Source organism: Ursus americanus, chromosome 16 (assembly GCF_024610735.1).
Source record: "Ursus americanus isolate L20-20 chromosome 16, mUrsAme1.1.p, whole genome shotgun sequence".
Taxonomy (NCBI): Eukaryota; Metazoa; Chordata; class Mammalia; order Carnivora; family Ursidae; genus Ursus; species Ursus americanus.
In genome coordinates this window covers 8,035,819-8,053,789 of record NC_142142.1, presented here as the reverse complement: position 1 = coordinate 8,053,789, position 17,971 = coordinate 8,035,819, and the positions used below count along the sequence as shown (strand labels likewise).

General features: G+C 47.4%; 1 protein-coding gene across 3 annotated transcripts in view; it reads left to right on the top strand.

Moving 5' to 3' along the window:
* FCHSD2 (FCH and double SH3 domains 2) overlaps positions 1 to 12,312 on the top strand; it is a 265,087-nt gene extending 252,775 nt beyond the window's left edge. For all 3 annotated transcript variants that reach the window (XM_087868135.1, XM_045816309.2, XM_087868134.1), the window contains 7 exons: positions 1 to 135; positions 5,786 to 5,869; positions 5,990 to 6,167; positions 6,468 to 6,688; positions 7,651 to 7,780; positions 7,921 to 8,003; positions 10,168 to 12,312. In XM_087868135.1, coding sequence (XP_087724261.1) covers positions 1 to 135; positions 5,786 to 5,869; positions 5,990 to 6,167; positions 6,468 to 6,688; positions 7,651 to 7,780; positions 7,921 to 8,003; positions 10,168 to 10,251 — 915 coding nt within the window. In that variant the 3' untranslated portion in view covers positions 10,252 to 12,312. The remainder of the gene's footprint in view (positions 136 to 5,785; positions 5,870 to 5,989; positions 6,168 to 6,467; positions 6,689 to 7,650; positions 7,781 to 7,920; positions 8,004 to 10,167) is intronic.
* Positions 12,313 to 17,971: the final 5,659 nt, after the last annotated feature.

Here is a 17,971-nt window from a genome sequence, read left to right as displayed (position 1 = left end):
CTCAATGCAGATCCTGAAAGAGAAGAAGGAGAAGAGTTTGAAGACAATATGGATGTTTTTGATGACAGCAGTTCCAGCCCTTCTGGCACATTAAGAAATTATCCACTCACCTGCAAAGTGGTTTATTCCTACAAGGTGTGTATTTCTCTAACCTATGGCTCATATTAGATTGTGGCAACTCTGAAGACACATGTGACTGTCTACCCAGCCTCTCATACTGTGCTTACTATAAAATTGGTGTTCAGGTAACATTAGAGACAATATAATGGTGAACAGTCTAGGCTCTGACATCAGACTGTCTGGATAAAATCCTGTCTCTGCCACTTACAAGCTATATGACCGCACCAGTCCCTTGGTCTCTGTGAGCCTCAGTTTTCTTATCTGTATTATGGGGATAATATCATAGGGTAGTTTGAAGATTAAGTGAGATAACACTTTTATAGCAAAGTACTTAGCACAGTGCCTGGCATCTAGTAAATTTTCAGTAAATCGAAATCTTACCCTTATTATCACTTGCCTGCTTTGGCACAAGACCCTTCCATTAGGACGACCCTCCAAACTGATACTAAATTACTTTACAAAACACTTTTGTTAAACTTCACCTTTCCTAATCTTAATATAACCACCTCTTGTTTCCACGGTAAGCAGGGACCTAGATAGATAGATGCCAGAATTTCAAAACCTAATTTGGTGTAATCGTTCTTCATCTCTCTCACCCTGCTCTACTTTCACATAAACTTTTTACTCATACAAAGTAAATTACGTTTCCCTCCACTCAGCCAGTCCATCAACCAGCCCTATCGACTCTACCTCCAAAACATATCCTGAATCCATTCACTTTTCACCATCTTGGTATAGACCATTGCTTCAATTACTGTAAAAGAAAAAGAAACATAATTGATATCCCTTCTCCATACTTACGTCCCTCCCAACAGTCTGTTGTCCACTCTGCAGCCAGAATTATCTTTAACACATAAAGGAGATTATTTTATTCCCTTGCCTAAAAACCTTTAATAAGCTTTCCATCACACACAGAAAAACAAACTCTTCCCGAGGGTCTGAAATGTTCCGATTGGTCTGGCCCCTGACAGTCTCCCTAGCTTCATGTCAGACCATTCCCCTAACCAGCCCACTGACCACGCATTAGCCACTGTGGCACCATGCTCCTTCCTAACTTGACACCTTCGCACTTGCTGCTCTCTCTGCCTGGAACTATCTTTCCCCAGGTTTTGGTTGGCTGCATACTGTTCTTCATTGAGGCTTGGCCCAAACAGTGCCTCCTCAGGTCCCCCCTGATGACCTAAGTATAAGCCAACTTCTCATTCACTACTCTCTTCCCATTGCCCTTTTCCCTCTTTTATTTACTATATAGCACTTATCACCAGCCAAACTTAATCTCATTGTTTCCATATTTCTGTGTCTTGACTCCCCACTAAAGGTCCGTAACAGCAGAAACCTTGTCTGTATCTGGGTACCTTGTCTGTGTGTCTTCAGCACGCAGAATGGTACCTGGCACACAGCAGTCCTCAGTAAATAATTGTGCATGAATAAATGAATGCTATAAGGAAGGGGTAAGTGAATGAATCCCCCTCCTGCTCCTGTGCTGATGGACACTCAGTGCTTGAGGGACGACAAGGAAGCTTGAGGAAGTGTCTGGAGAGGATCTTCAACCCCGTACATGGGGGACGGTCTCACTCCCGTCGTCTCTGGATGGCCAGAACTTCGCAGTATATACTCCTCAACATCAGTGATCCCCACATTTGTTAGTTTAACATCCTTTCGTGATATACTTAAATTACGAATACTTTCTCTTTTCTAAAAGGGTTGGGGGTTTTTTCTGAAGTAAACTAAGTTTACTGTAAAATACAAACAATTTTGAAAATTTCAGGGCATCTTCTGAGAGAGTTGGAAAGGTGTTATAGAGTAGTATAAAACTAGGGTTGGGAATGTTTTCCCATCTCACCTCTTAATATTATATTTACTTTGAAGTTCCAGAATTAAAATTGAAGGTCCTTAAATGGAGAGGATCCCAAGAGTCTGAGTGATTATAAATAGCTCACATCCATCCAACAGTCCCTCTTTTGGCATATGTCAGGCACATCTCTATGATAAAGCAGACTGTAAAAATCTATTTAACTAGTTAATCACTGAACAAACATTTAGTGCCCAATATGTGATGAGTTTCAGGGGTGCAAGAATTAATGTGACACAATTCCTGCCTGCCCCCAGAATGTATAGTATGGGGGGGGGGGGTAAATGTTAAGCTGGAAAATAGAATATGTATAAAAATATTTATAGTAGAGGTTAAAACTGCTAATTCTTCCTGTGATAGGAAAAATTTCATAGATGAGGTGGCACTTAAATTAGGTCATGAATAAGATCTTACTAAATACAGGGGCCCCTGGGTGGCTCAGCCGTTAAGCGTCTGCCTTCGGCTCAGGTCATGATCCCAGGGTCCTGGGATCAAGCCCCGCATTGGGCTCCCTGCTCGGCGGGAAGCCTGCGTCTCCCTCTCACACTCCCCTTGCTTGTGTTCCCTCTCTCGCTGTGTCTCTCTCTGTCAAATAAATAAATAAAATCTTAAAAAAAAAAAAGATCTTACTAAATACAATGAGAAGGGAAAGAGACTTCTAAGCAGAAAGAACAGCAGATACACAGACACAGTTTGATGAGAATATGGGGTGTTAGGGAAATGTTTCATTCAGTAGTGGGTGAGCATCAAGTGTGGGGATTAGAGCAGCTGGAAATAAAGATGTTTACTGCAGATAGTAAAGGGCCTTGGAGACCAGCTGAAGTATAGTTTTTATCCTGGCTGGTAGGAACCTATGGATGTCCTAAAACCTGACTGGGTTTTTAAGAGGGTAACCTTGGTTATGGTATAGATACATGATAGGTTAGAGAGAAGTGAACTATAAGCCTAATGGTGGTTCCTATAGTCCAGACCTGGAAAGGAGGCCTGGATTAATCTGGTGAGAACAAAGAAAAGTTTTATTTAAGGATTAAAATCAGAAGCCTTAAAAATGTTCGTAACCTTTGACCCTACTAGAATATATCTTAAGCAAATGATCTGCAATATAGAAGAAGGTTTTGGATACAAAATATTCTTTCATCATAATACTATTTTATAATAGCTCAACAAAGTTGGTTGTCCGATAAGGGAATAGTTAAATAGATTAACCATTCATATAATATAGTAATATACATAAAATATTATGAAGATAATTGAAAATTACATTAATGAGAGGTTTTCTATGTAAGAAGAAATGATCTGTGATGCCGGAAGTGTAAGATGCCAGATTACGTGTACCTTCAGATTTCAGTTACACATAATTTCCAGCTTTTCTACAACAAATGTGTATTATTTTAATCAGGAAAAAGCACATTGTTTTAAAAGAAAATGGGAAGCTTAAAGAGATAGTGGTGGGAATGGAGGACATGGCTGCTTCTAGAGTTGTGGTTGTCACTGGGTATTCGGACTTCAGGAGGCAGTGTGAGAGCATGTGTTTATTTAATAAGCATTTCCTGACCACTTGCTCTCTGTAGTTGGGACAAATGAGAAGAATTACATTCCCTGCATTAAGTAAGTCATTCTAGTGGGAACCTATGGGGCAAACAACTAAGCAGAGTGCCGCAGTAATTCGGTATTCGTGGTAGTTAGAGAAACGCGCAGGCCTTACAACAAAAGGAGGAAGAAGCCACCGGCTCACTGTGGGTGGTCTGGAAAAACATGATAGCTGGGTCTCAAATCTTGAGTAATCGTCTTAACTACCCTGTGTGGAATATGATATGCCTGGTACCATATTTATGTTATTCTAATCTCTTCAGTGACCCAGTATGGAAGATATTATCAACCAACCCATTAATTCAACAAATATTAATTGAGCACCTTCCATGTAATATCCTGTGCTCTTTTCTAGGCTTAGGGTTATGGCATTGATGAATACAGACAAAAATCTCTGTTTTCATGGAGCTTACATTCTAATAGGAATAAAAAAGAAAACTGAGGCTCAGAGATGTCTTATGGTCACTTGAACCCACAGTCCTCTAAATCTAGTCACCAGATGGGAAAGAGGGAGCGGGGCAGCTGAAAAGAAGGAACAGCCTGGTAAAAGCGTAGAGACAAGGAGTAACATGATGTGTTCCAGAGAATAGGGAATAGGGTGTGGGGCCAAAGCACGGAGAGACCACAGTGACGGGATTCGATAGAGTCTTGAGATCCATGCAGAGGACTTGACCTTGTCAGTGGAAGAACTGGTCACTGTTTGGGGATGGTCTGATCAACCTAGTATCAGCCGATATTATATAATAGCACTGAACAGCGTGTATGGACCTCCGTGACTTCTTTACAAGGGCAGCAGTATATTTTAAAGTGTTCTTATCCTTCCTGCTTTGTTCTCACACACATTGATGCCCAGTTCTATTGATAACTTTTTAAAGTCTTGCCATGGAGTTAGGGAAGATGTCTTTGTTATATTGTTGCCTTTTGCTGGTATAGTCAAAGCACAGTGCGGTTTCAAATTAGCAAAGAAATTCCATTGGAAAATCTGTTGTGAATCAATGAGATTTTTTTCCTCGATTTTGAAATCAGGTAATTTACTTAAAATTCTGGTCCTGGAGTATTTCTGTGGCTGGTCAGCCGTTTTCCGTGCTATTTGAATATCTCAAGCAGCTGTGGCAACATCCAGAATCTGAGTTTGATGGAATATTATAATGCACGTGAATGAGAAATGAGTCTTAATAAAGTGACCCGTTTTCTTGTCTTATTTTTGCTTGTGTAACTTGGAGATGTTTTACATTTGAAGATTGTGAGATTTGAAAAACTATATGGTCTTATAGTTCTTATAGTTTGGTTATACAGTTGTAACTAATCTTGGGACTTGGGGAACGCTTGTAAGACTGTTCACCAGAGAGCCAGAAGATGCCAGCAGGCTCTCCCTGTTACATGTGGCAGCAAGTCTCTTTAGGAAATACAGCCACACAGTTTCTCTCCAGCCCCTCTGCAGGGCCCCTGGGAGTCTGCTGTCAGCTTCTGCAGTCTCGGGAGCAGTATCTCGGTGGCCGGTGCTGGTGGATTCCTGCTGTCCGAGATAATAAAACCATCACAGTTAGCAGCTTGTAGAGAAGCATGTAAGCAGATCAGCCCAGTCTCCGCAGTTAAGTTAGAGCATAATAAATCCAAACCGTGACCGAGCTCAGTCATTTCCCTCCCAGCTCTCTTCTCTCGGCCATCGCATACAGTGACTCCAGATCAGTCGTAGGCACTGCTCGAGCTGTCATCCAGTCCATGTACATAATTGTTTGCATCTTCACAGTATGCACCTCCATGGTACCCTACTCCGAGTTCCGAATCAGCGCTCGCTCCCCTGCCTGTGCTTCCCAAGTCATCATGGGCCTTGGCTCACTCATCCCACATTGACTCCCCCATCCTCCCCAGAATGGCAGGATTGTCATTTTGAAGAAATGGAGGCATCAAGAAGTTGAGTAACCTGACCGATAGAGGTGGGAGCTGGAGCCCTGGTGCCCTGCTTCCAGCAGAGTGCTGTGTCCGCTGCACCTGATGACCTCTTGAGGATTCCGTTTCTCCAGTTTTGTTGTGCTTTATTTTGTTTCCTTTTTTAAAGCAAAACTTCACCTCATTACAATAGTTTTACAGCCCTTAAATTTTTATGTTCAGTGTTTTTCAAAATCATTTCAGTATTTTGATCCCCAGTTTTTGTTATGATCAGCACACATCTGCTCTTTATCTAACCTTTTTAATTTTGTCCATGACCATCCTACATTGCAGGCTTCTCAACCAGATGAGTTGACCATTGAGGAGCATGAGGTGTTAGAAGTGATTGAAGATGGAGATATGGAAGACTGGGTAAAGGTATATTCCTTTGCTCATATCGCCCCTTCTTGTGACATTTTTAGGAGTTTCTTTTGGTTCTTGTTTTGCCCTGTCCAGATTGTGTGTGCAAACCTGTTTTGTCACATGTCTTTTACTCAGGCTCGAAATAAAGTTGGCCAAGTGGGTTATGTGCCAGAAAAGTACCTACAGTTTCCCACCTCGAACAGTCTACTGAGCATGCTGCAGTCCTTGGCTGCTTTGGACAGTCGGTCACACACATCCAGCAATTCCACGGAGGCCGAGCTCGTTTCAGGCAGCCTCAACGGAGATGCCAGTGGTAAAGACCGAAACAAGGCACTCTTTATTTGGTCACATTTGGCCTAAGCAGTATTGCCCTGGAGTCAGCCTTCAGTGGGTTAAAAAGCAAAACTTTATTCCTGTTCTATGTTTTCTGTTACTTGGTCACATTTATCCTGTACAGTAGAACCCTGAAGTAGATCTTCAGTGAGTAAAAGAACGACAGCTGTACTCTTACTCTGTATGATGGCCTTTTGGTTGTCACGTGAGCACAGGGGTGGTTGCGAAAGTAACCTGGCTATCCGTGTCCTTACGCATTTTTCTCCCTTTTGCTACCTAGTCTGTTTCGTGAAAGCACTTTATGACTATGAGGGCCAGACAGATGATGAATTATCCTTTCCTGAGGGAGCAATCATCCGAATCTTGAACAAAGAAAACCAGGACGACGATGGCTTCTGGGAAGGGGAATTCAGCGGGCGGATTGGAGTTTTCCCATCGGTGCTAGTGGAAGAACTTTCAGCCTCAGAAAACGGGGACACTCCTCGGATGAGAGACATGCAGGTACGTGAGAGGGGAGAAAGCTGTCTAAAGAAAATAACCCCCAAGGGGTGGTGGACCCATGCATACGTGGGCTGCAGTCTCAGCCCCGCCTTCCCACGCCAGGCCTCTGTTGCCAGGTTTCTTCAAAACTGAGTTTGGAAAAGTGGGGACTCACCAACCCGGCTCTTGGGTAATGGCCGTATTATACCTCCGTTTGCGCACTTTCTGTGCTCTGAATCAGTTCACCAAAAGGATAAATTGTATATGACATACAAAAGAATGGTTGGGTAGAGAGAAAGAAACCAGAGAGGGAATGGATTGTCTCCGCGGTCAGCGTAGGTAGCGAAGACACTGCTCTTTCTGTCCGTCAGTGTCAGAGCCTGCGGCCAGTCCTTTCCGGAAACCTGATGAGCCGCCCGAGCCCCGTTGCACTGATGTGGCTCGAGGCTCAGCTCCTCGTAGCAAAACTTGACTTTTGCAGGCAACCCCTGAATCAGACCTGTCCTAGCAGGCCCGGCAGATCCAGGACCAGAAGGAACATGGCTCCGTACCTTGTTGATGTGACACTGTGAAGACTCAGTCTGACATTGACAAAACCTGGGAAAGTCAGAAATAGCCAGTTACTTTATCTTAACAAAAAAATGGAACTTGTCCCCTTTTTTTTGGTTCTTCACTGGATTTACTGAATTGACCAATTTGGTATGTTTTCAGTAGAACTCTAGAGAATGGTTTGACTTGATGACTGTTTATGATAAACTATGATCAGTAGTGTAATGAGATCTCTGAGAGGAAAAAGTTAAATGCACCACAAAATCGGGTTTGGGGTTGTTACTCTAAGCTCACGTGCTTCTAATGGGGCTGACAAAATTTGTGAATAGTCCTATCTGAGCTGTAGAGAAAAGTGATAGGTCTGACTTAGAGAAGCCGGCTCGCCTCTCCTTCCTGAGATGAGCACCTTGGAACCTCTCTTTCCTTTGTGGCAGATCTCTCCTTCCCCCAAGCCGCCGGGCTCCCTGCCTCCACTGCCGCTGTATGACCAGCCTCCCAGCAGCCCTTACCCCAGCCCAGATAAGAGGAGCTCCCAGTACTTCCCACGCTCTCCCTCAGCAAATGGTAAGGGTTCTCCTGGCCTGGATCTAAATTCTTTTTCATTCAGAAGTCCGCGTGTTCAGCTGAAGGGCAAACAGATCTGCATTAGCATTTTAATTGCTGAACCACAGAAATAAAATGAGCTGCTTGGTTCCCTCCCCTAGACAACAGCTTCCTTGCCGAATCGCCGGGATTCTCGCAGGCGCCAAGGCATACTCCTGAGACCTCATATGGCAAACTGCGACCCGTAAGTCTCTTATCTGGCAGGGTTAAAGAATGCGCAATTCTTCAAGTTGAAAGTTAAAAACTAATGTCTCCCCATGGCCCCTGTGTTCTGCTGATTCCCCCATGCAAGGGTCAGGTGGGTTAGGGACGGTGAAGAAGAGCTCTGAAAAATGAAGGCTATAGGGGTGCCTGGGTGTGTCAGTAGGTTAAGCTTCCAACTCTCCATTTCAGCTCAGGTCATGATCTCATGGTTCATGGATCGAGCCCCATGTCCTTGGACGTGCCGCTCAGTGGGGAGTCTGCTTGAGGAGTCTCTCCCTGCCCCTCCCCCCACTTGTGCTCTTTCTCTTTCTCTCTCTCTCTCTCTCAAATAAATAAATCTTTTTAAAAAATGAAGGCTGTAAAAATCAACACATCTTGGAAGGTCTAGTCTACACTGGCAGTGGTGAGATAGCTATAAAAGTGTATTTAAATTATAGCAAGCTCTGTGAGCATTAAAGTGGTCTAATTATGAAACAGAAGCACTTTTTTTTTCCAGCAAGCATTTATTGAGAACCTATTTTCCGGGCTTATATTTGGCCTCTTTTGAAGAACAGAAATGAAATGAGATCACTTCATGCCTTTTTGTGGTTTAAGAGCTTCTATTCTCAAGGAGAATCTACTCTTACAAATGATCACCTCTGCTCACCCTTCACTCCATGCCATCGACTCCTCCCCCGCCTCATCGACTCCTTCCCCTGCCTCACTGTGAAACAGCTCCAGGGTCATAATTTTCCCACGCTCATCCAGTGCCTTTATTTTCCTTGAACTGCTTATCAGCATTTGACACCATTCCTAGAACCACTCACTTCTGCGGGCTTCGTCCATTCAGACATGGATTGAGTGCCTTGTTAAAGACTTTGGTGCTTTATCCTAAATGTAATAGGAAGCCGTTGCAAAGTTGTAAGCAGGACAGTGACGTAACTGGTTTTGCATTTTTGAAACATTGCTTTGGCAGCTAAGTACGAATGAATGGAAGGTGGTAGAATGGACATGGGGAGCCATTTGGCTGGAGCAGTGGTCCAAGCAAGAGGGGATGGCAGCATAGACTGCTGGGTATGAGTGGGAATGGAGAGAAGCGGGCCAGTTTGTGCCACAGTCCTTTCCTGGTTTGCTTTCTGCTCTCCAGCCCTTTCTTTTTCATTGACCTGTACGGCCTTCTCTGCTGATGCTTCTCAGGGTCTGTCCATGGGCTGCTTCTCCCGATGTCCTTGAACTCACTCTCCCTGTGCAGTCTCCATCAGCTCCCACAGCTTTGATAACCATTTACTTACTGACAGCTGCCAGACTTAAAACTGCCAATCCAGTCTCTTCCCTGAGTTTCAGCCTTGGGGATATCTCAGTGTATATATACCAGAGCCCCAAACTCAGCAACAACGAGTTAATTATCCTCCCTCCCAGACCTCGCCTGGCTTGGTGAGTGGAACCTCCATTCTCCCACTGCTCTGGCATCACTCTTGATAGCTCCCTGGCCCTGCCTCCCACAGAGTCGTCACCAAATCCTGCCAGACTGACCTTAGAGACAGCTGTCAAACTCTCTTTTTCTCTCCTCCCCCCCCACCAGTGCCTAGGTCAGGCTAACATCAACTCTCACTTGACTACAGGAGCTTCCTAAATTGTCTTCTTACCTATACTCTTGCCCACCCCCGCCCTTTTCTCCAGGCTGCTATCCGAGTCTGCTACTGCTCCACAGACTCCTCTTTGCCTACGGAGTAAGGCTCAGATTTCTTAACACGGCTTTATGAGGCCCTTCATGACTTCACCCCAGGCCACCTCTCTAGTCTACCTCTTGCAGCTCTCCTTCCAAGACAGGTGGAAAGGTTTTCAGTTCTCCAAGCATCGCTCTCTCTGGGTTCCACCTCCAGGCTTTTGCTTTGGATGAGGCTTTTAGGGCTACAGTGACTCATGCCCGTGAAGCTTTCAGCCGAGGCAAGCACCTGATTTGTAGGGTACACATTTCATCGGAACAGTAACTCCTTGGTGTGGGAAATAGTGAGAATTACTTTGGAAGCACATGCTTTCATGATCAGAGCATTTGAGACCCCTGGGGTGCCCATGATTGTGAATAAATGACCTGTTGGGATGTGGACGCTTCCAGTACTGACTCAGGAAGCTGACGGACGATCCTGTGTTTGTTTGCTGCTCAGGTCCGGGCAGCTCCCCCTCCACCTACACAGAACCACCGAAGGCCAGCAGAGAAGATCGAGGACGTAGAAATCACACTGGTGTGATGATGGGTCTGCCCATCCGTTACCGCTACAATCAAGGCCGGGCTTGGTGTTTGGCCGTTCTTGTTCTTCAGGCACCTTTGCATGATGATGACTCTTGAACGGAGCAGAAACAAGGAGGATTATGTGACTGGGTGGCCTGGTGGACTCCTCCCACATTTTGAATATTTTGTGCCTTTTTTTGTTGTCATTTTCTATGTCATCTCTCCTACCATAGCACAAATCCTGGTGGGCCCTAGAAGCAGAGGGGGACAGCCCTCATGCCTATCAGTGGTCCATTTTTATATGAGACTCAAGACCAGGCCTCATTCAGGGCACAGTCACAGAGAAACCGATCACGTGCACTCGTACAGTATATTACTGTGGCCACAAGGATGTGGCAGAGATCCTCGTCTTTCTTCAGGTGGCTTTTGCTCGTCTGACTGAGCTTAATCAGATCATGTTGGCTACATAAGGAACTAGAAGGAGGGATTTCAGGAGAGGCTGGCTCCTCCCCGCAATTAGTCCCCAGACTGAGAAAGTGAGACCTTATTGGAAAAAAGTGGACTGCCCTGAGTTTATCGCCAATTGCATTAACGCACATCTCTTCCACAACTAACAGATTTAAAACAGTAACAGTGTCCTTTGTATTAATATTTACGCCATTCCTTTAGTGTTAGTGGAGCTAATATGGAGGGGCTGAACTAACAGCCAAATCTCGTCCATCACGTAGACTAACAGGAAGGAGGCTGCGGCTGGCGCAGAAATGGAGCTTCCAGATCTGAAACGAGCCGATTTAATGTTCTTTTTGTATTTGGGTATTTTTCGTCTTAATTATTGCAGCATATATTCTTCTGACCAGTATCTTTAGAATCTGAATGTCTAGATAAATTGGGGACACACACTTGCCTTGTCGAGCTTCTCTCCTGGGGAGGCCCCTCGCCTTGGTTTATTCCCAAGCCGGTGCCCAAGCCCGGCCAGCCAGCCGGGGGCTGCTCCAGACCGGCGGCCAACCCCCTGCAGAAGGTACAGCTTCCCAGGCCCCCCTGACCTGACCTTTCCGTGGGAGGAAGAACCTGTGGGTCATGGAGGAAACCGGCTTCCTATGAAAAAGGACCGAAGGATTGCACGGCGCGCACAAGTGCAGACTGACAAGGGAAAGACGAGTCCTCCGTGTCACAGGGAGAGCCCAGGGTCGCGCTCTGCACAGGCCAGCGAGCTCACGGCCGCAGGGGCCCAGAGGAGGCCTCTGTTGGCGCTCCGCCTCCCGTGGAAAATCGGAGGGGGGCGGGGGGAGCCGAACCTACGGACAAGGGGATGTTGCCGCTTGCTTTTTTTTTTTTTTAAGAAAACAAATTTGCAGAATTCAATCTAAAAGTTGTATTATGCTTTGAAAACTCCATCCCTCCTAAGAATCTTTAAAAACTTGAAATGCTTGCCAAATGTCCCCATGGGATTTTTGACCAAAAGTCAGGTTATAGCTGAAGAAACCTTCAGTTAGTCGTCTGATCACGTCAGTGACAACACCCGGTGATGAGTCTTCTCTGTGATTTGGGGGTTTTGTTTTGTTTTTTGCATTTCTTAACCTGTTGATCTATTTGAGGTCTTTTTGTGTTTATCAAACTTATTCTTAAGTTTAAAAAAGAAATTAAAAGGGTGGCTTTTTTAAGATTTTAAAGTTCTCTGACATGTTAAAAATCTTCAAAGCACTTTAAACAATCTTCCAAGTGCTTAAATCAGGCAGTTTTCGCTACCCAGTTTTGTCTTCTCTCTTTAGCTAGCCAAATTGTCCTTGAATCTGGATTTTCCACATTCTCAGAGAGTTATTTGAAATCTTTTGTTATATTTTAAAATATTTTTTGGAAGAGCTGCTAATTTTATTTAAAAAAAAAAAACACAAAAGTTGTAAAAATATGCCTCCTTTTTAAAAAGAACCTCTCCCTCCAGGACATGTAACCCAGCATCACAGCGCACAGGGCCGGGCTCGGAGGGAGTGCCTCTGCGCCGATGTGCTTTCTCTACAGTGGCTGTAAAAAGTTTGTATTTATTATGTATAAAATGTTGAATAATAAAAAAAAAATGGAATTACGTTTTCTAAGTTTCCGTATAAAAAGATTTGGGTAAACAGACCTTTCCAAATAGACAGTGCTTTTTATAAAGACATTCCTAGGCCTTCCTTTTTTAAACCAAAAAACAGATACAGAGAGGGGGAAATAAATTCCCAGTTAAAGACTGAGGCCCTCTGGCTGCCAACCAGCCACACTGAGGACCAGGGCTGTTTGGGGAGGGACGCCATGGCCCTTCTTCCCAGAGCTGGGTATGTGCGGTATGTATTCTTCCACACTTTTTCTGTGCATGAAACGTTTATACACGTACATGTTGCCTTTTAGTATACATGGGATTATATATGTAGGTTTCCCTCATTCTTTTTGAAGGCTGTCTTCCATTCCATGGTTTGGATACATCCTAATTTAAGCCTGCTGTAGTGATAGACGTTTAAGTTGTCTCCATCCATTTGCCGTTAGAAAGTTGAAAACAACATCTTTGTACATCATTCTTTATAAATTTGTTCAGTAAAAATATTGGGTAAATTCCTAAATATGTAATTTGAGCGTCAGTAAGCTATATGAGCATTTAATTTTGATAGGTTTTGGCAAATTGGCCTCCGGAATGATTGTTTCTGTTGACACTCCCACCAGCAGCTTGAGAGACGACAGCATGGACTGTGGAGTCAGAAGGTCAGAGTTAAATCCTGGCTCCCACTTGACAGCGGTGGGAACCAAGCCTCCACGTCCTCCTGGGGACCTGAGGATGACACTGGGGATCCAAGGAGGTGCATCGAGGCTGCAGCCCCAGGTGTTAGCACCAGCGTGTTGTCACCTCCCCACCTTCTGTGACCTTCCCGTCACAGCCGGGGTCCTTGCTATCCTCCAGCCCCACGGCCACACAAGGCTGTCGAGAGAAGGAATGCTTCACAGACACAAGGGAAGGTGTACGTTGAATACCACGTTTGAGACTGCTGTTGGCATCAGAGGCTTAGTCTGTGACCAGGGGACAGAGTTAAACTACCTGCCCCACCCCAGCGTCACAGCTAAATCTTGGCCTCCTCCTTCAAAGGAACTAACTAAAACAATGACCATAGATTCACAGCACCTCACCGCGATCCTTTCCTCTCTGACCTCTGACCCCCACCCCCAAGCCAGACAGAGAGGCAAGTAGGAGAATGTCCTCGGCTTTGGCCCTGCCACCACCTGGTGGACAACCTTCCCCTCTGGGCTGCTGCGTGGCCAGCTTGGAAAGGAGTGGAATGAGATGATTTCCAAGGGCTTCTCCAACCCTATGTTGTAGGTAAGCTCCGTTCCTAGACACAGTGAAAACACCACACGAAGAGGTCACAGTATTTCAGAGCAGACTGACACACACACTTCTCGGGATGGCCAGAAATCGATCATTCAAGCACTGGACCCTCCCGCCTCTGCCACCCCGCCCCCCGGAGAAAGCAAACCCTCCTCTGGATTGTGCTCACATCCCAGGCTGTTCTAGTCCCTCGCTGCCCGAGGCCACAGCTCTCCGTTATGGAGCCAATCACTGCCCGACCTGAGTGGCTTTACAACAAAATCTCGCTGCTCTGAATCTTTGTGTTTATTTTGTTCACTACAAAGAGGTTTTTCATGACAAAAATACAAGCAAGTTATAGAAATTTTAGTTTAGAAGAGAGCATTGTAATTTGTCCTGAAATCCGACAACTTGACGCAAGCAGTGTAAGTTTCCTCCTAGACTCTGTCACTGTGGGTCTGCCAAGAGCCCTGCGAGTGCCAAAGAGCGTCTTGTTCCCGGACCATTTTCCCCTGGTCCTATGGGCCAAGAAAATGAACGAAGTACTTCTGCCATGTCTGTTTCCGAGAGCTCTGGTCTGGGAATATTCTGGAGTGTTCTCCTGACACAACAGAAAGGAACCCACAAATAGGGTTCACACCCCTTCCACACTGTGTGCTAAACACCTAAGCGGCCTTCTTGTTCTCGTCACCCCTTTGCTTCTGTGAGGGGTGGGGGACGAGCCTGGTCAGAAGGCCGCCTGATTAGCTGTGGCCTGGCTCACCCCTTCGCCTGTCTGGGCCTTGCTTTCCTCATCTGTAAAGTGGAAATGAGAAGGCGATACCAATGTCCTGAAATCCAGGAGGATCAACTGAAATAATGTGCAGAGAAGATGAAAATATTTTTGACCAGTAGAAGTGTGTTCAGAGGAAGAAAACAGCGTGTACCCAGATGTGGTACGCTGACTCGCCACAGATGGGGCCACACCCGGTGCCACCAGGGTTCTTCCGGAGAACTCAAGGGCCAGGACCACCTCTATTCAATCGTGTTGAATATTGAATTCAAACTGCCCCAGGTCTTGCTCTGGGCGCTGGAGACATAAATGACTCAGATCTCCTCCCTGTCACCAAGGGGCTCACATCTGGTGAGGGTGACTCAGGAGCAGCAGACTCCAGCTAAGGTGTGTCTTCAGGGAGAAGACCAAGCGCGGCAAGAGCCCAGAACAAGGGCTTCTGTCATTTCTCCCTGTCACCTCTCAGGCTCACTAGGGCCTGAATGGGCAGGGCAGACAGAGGAGGCAGTACTCGGGCCTGCAGAACGGCCCCAGGGAAGAGCTGTGTCACCTGGGCCCCAGAGCTGAAAGTCTCACAGGTGAGGAAACACCCCCCGCCCAAGAAGACACTGTGATTTGCCCACGGTCTCTCAGGCAGACCACTGGGAGCAGAACCTAGAACTGGGTGTCCAGACCGGGCCAGCCCCTCTCTGCAGAACCTGAGGGCAGTCTTCAGAAAAGAGGGCGTCCTTGTTCTTATCCCAGCTCTGCTGGGTGACGCTGCGCGAGACCCTGGCCCCTCTCTGGGCTTCAGCCCGCGTGCACACCAAGGGAAAGGCCATTCCCGTTTTGACATTAGAGACCTGAACTCAGGCAGCCCGAGTACCTGAGGACTGAAAACCTGGAAGGTACGCAGACGTGAAAGGCAGAGGATAACGAAGGTTTTTGGCCCCAGGGCTCTATCCTCCCCCCTCTACACAGGGAACTTCAAAGGCTCGATGGAGGGGCAGCCTCCCCGGCTGGCTGTCCGGAGCTCTTCCCCTGCTCAGTCTTTGCCAGCCCCTCTTCCTCCACACCCACCCTTCCCTGGAATGCTCTGGCCTGTCGCTGGCCCTTCCAGACTTGCTCCCCCAGGAAGCAGTCCTTCCAAGTAAGTTGAGGTGTGCATGTGCTCTCTGAGGTGAAGCAACTGCACCCCGAGGGGTGCCGTCAGATTGGCCCCAGGAGGAAGGGAAGGTTTACGGGAGCAGAGGGCTTGCTGTCCCTGGAGTTGAGTCCGACATTTCTGAACACCTTTTCTGGATTATCTAAGCAGCCTTCACTGCAGTCCTGCTCCGAGTGGTGTAGCCGGTAACGGCCCCCCGGAATCTAGTTCACCTCCCGCTCGTGGCCCCGCGTGTCCCGCACTTCGGGGGACACTGACCATAGTCCTAGGCAGCCAGAGCCCAGAATGGAAAACAGGCTGCAGGGAGCGATTTAGGAAAGACACAGAGCTAGAATCCCCCACAGCAGTGGGGGCAGGGCACGTGCCACTTGGGCACGGAGGGTCGGGGAGGACAGCCTGCAGCCCTGCATAATCGGGGGCCCAGATTCTCAAAACGTTATTTTGTTGATGTGCTGTATGGTGACTAATAAAACAAAAATTATTTTTTAAAAAAACTGTCAAATCAAACAAAAAAAAATAAATAAATAAAAACAACAAAAACCGCAAGTATAATAGACACAATCCAGCTGTGCCGGGTGTGATCTCACAATACTTAATCTGAGCGGCAATTTCATCACCTAAAGAGAAACTACCTCCCAGCCACACTGCAGGAAAAATGCAGGGCACTGTGCCGGACCCCGAACGCTTGGTAATCGGGGCTCCTGGAAGCACCCGGTCTCCAGGCGTGAATCCCAGGAGACTGGAGACTGGCTCAGCAGACGCTAAGCAGCTGGTGACTCCTGGTGGCCACTGGGAGCCAGGACAAGAGGGCTGGGCCTCTGGGGCTCAGGCTGGAAAGTACTGGACTCCTAGCATCTTCAGCTGTTAGACTTGCTGAGTCAGCCATTTAACAGACATTTCCCGAGGCGCTCTCTGGGCCTAATCCCGGGAATTACTGTTCCCATCCTGCCCTCTTCCAAGAGCTCCCCAACTGAAAATGGACGGAAGGAGACACAAAGAGGAACACAAGGGGAGAGGAGGCCCCTCGCCAGCCTGGTAAGTGAGGGAAGGCTCTCAGTGAGAGGATCCCCGAAGGACGAATTTGAGTTGGGGGCTGGGAGGGAAGAACATTCTGGGCAGAGAGAAAATCAATGTGCGAAACACATTCAGAGTAGCAAGGAAATGAAAATGCAGCTGAGGTCAGCGGGCTCACTCCTGAGGGCTTTGGATTTAATGCCAAGAAGCTTCTCTGCAGGCAGCCTGGGAACTTCAAAGGGTTGTATCTGTGACCATGACACCTTAGAAAGTCACTCTGGCCCGGGCAAGAGGGGCCGGCGGTGCAGCGAGTTTAAAGTTAGACACAATGGCTCCAGCCCCTGGTGCCGGAGGATGTGGGGCACGAGGGGAAGAGACACTTACGTCGGGGAGATGATGTCCAGGAGGCAGCTGGGTATGTCACCTAGAGCTCAGGGGAGAGCGGGGCCAAGAGCGGTGGTGATGGGAGAGTGAGCAGAGTGTGGCCTGGCCGTTTAATCAACATGCGGCCTTGGGCCGTGCCAGGAGCTGCACAGATACTAACACGCGGAGTCCCTACGATAAATTCTGAGGTGACCACTATTTTTTTTTTTTTTAAAGAGAGGGGGAGGGAGAAAGCGTGAATGAGAAGGGGGGAGAGGGGCAGCGAGAGGGGGAATGAATCTCGGGCAGACTCTGCTGAGCGCGGAGCCTGACACGGGGCTCCATCTCAGAACCCCAAGATCACGACCCGAGTGGAAACCAAGAGTCGGACGCCTAACGGACTGTGCCACGCAGGCGTCCTCTGCGGTGAGTACTATTATTTGCCCCTTTCACAGGGGGGAAACTAAGGCACAAAGCCATTAAGGAACCTGCTTGAAATCACCCAGCTACTAAATAGTGGGCCGCGACTCAAACACAGCCTGGCTGCAGAGTCCAGGCTCTCAGCAACCTACCGCTCATCCTGGGAACGGCTTCCAAAGCCCGGAAATGGCAGTGAGCCCCGAGGGAGACTTTGTAAGGTGACAAAGAAGGAAACTGAGAATTCTAGAGTGAAGGCTTTGAATCTCGGACGAGCAGCGCTCCACAGTAAGGTCCCGTCACTCGGGGACAGAAGGCCCTTCTGCTGTCTTGTGACTGGCGAAGGCTGTCCTGCTGATGACTCCTCCGTGCCCGAGGCTGACAAGGGAAGTAGTGGGGTGCCCAGGCTCGGCCCCGCTGCGTCTGCCTTGTACTCCACAGGCTTGCGGTGCCTGCCTAAGTGAAGCCCCAACCCAGGCCCAGCCCACAGCCGCCCTCCCCAACACACAGACCCACACAGGCTGTTCCCCACCCGTTCTGGGCCCTACCTCTGGAGCAAGAACGTGCCCCCATCTTAGGCAGGCCTGGTGTACTAAGTACTTGACATCACTCTCTGGTTTGTTAGGACCCTCTCCACCAGAGCCCCTCGGGGCTGCTCCCCGTGCTCCCTTCCTTGGAACTCCCAACGCCCCTCCACA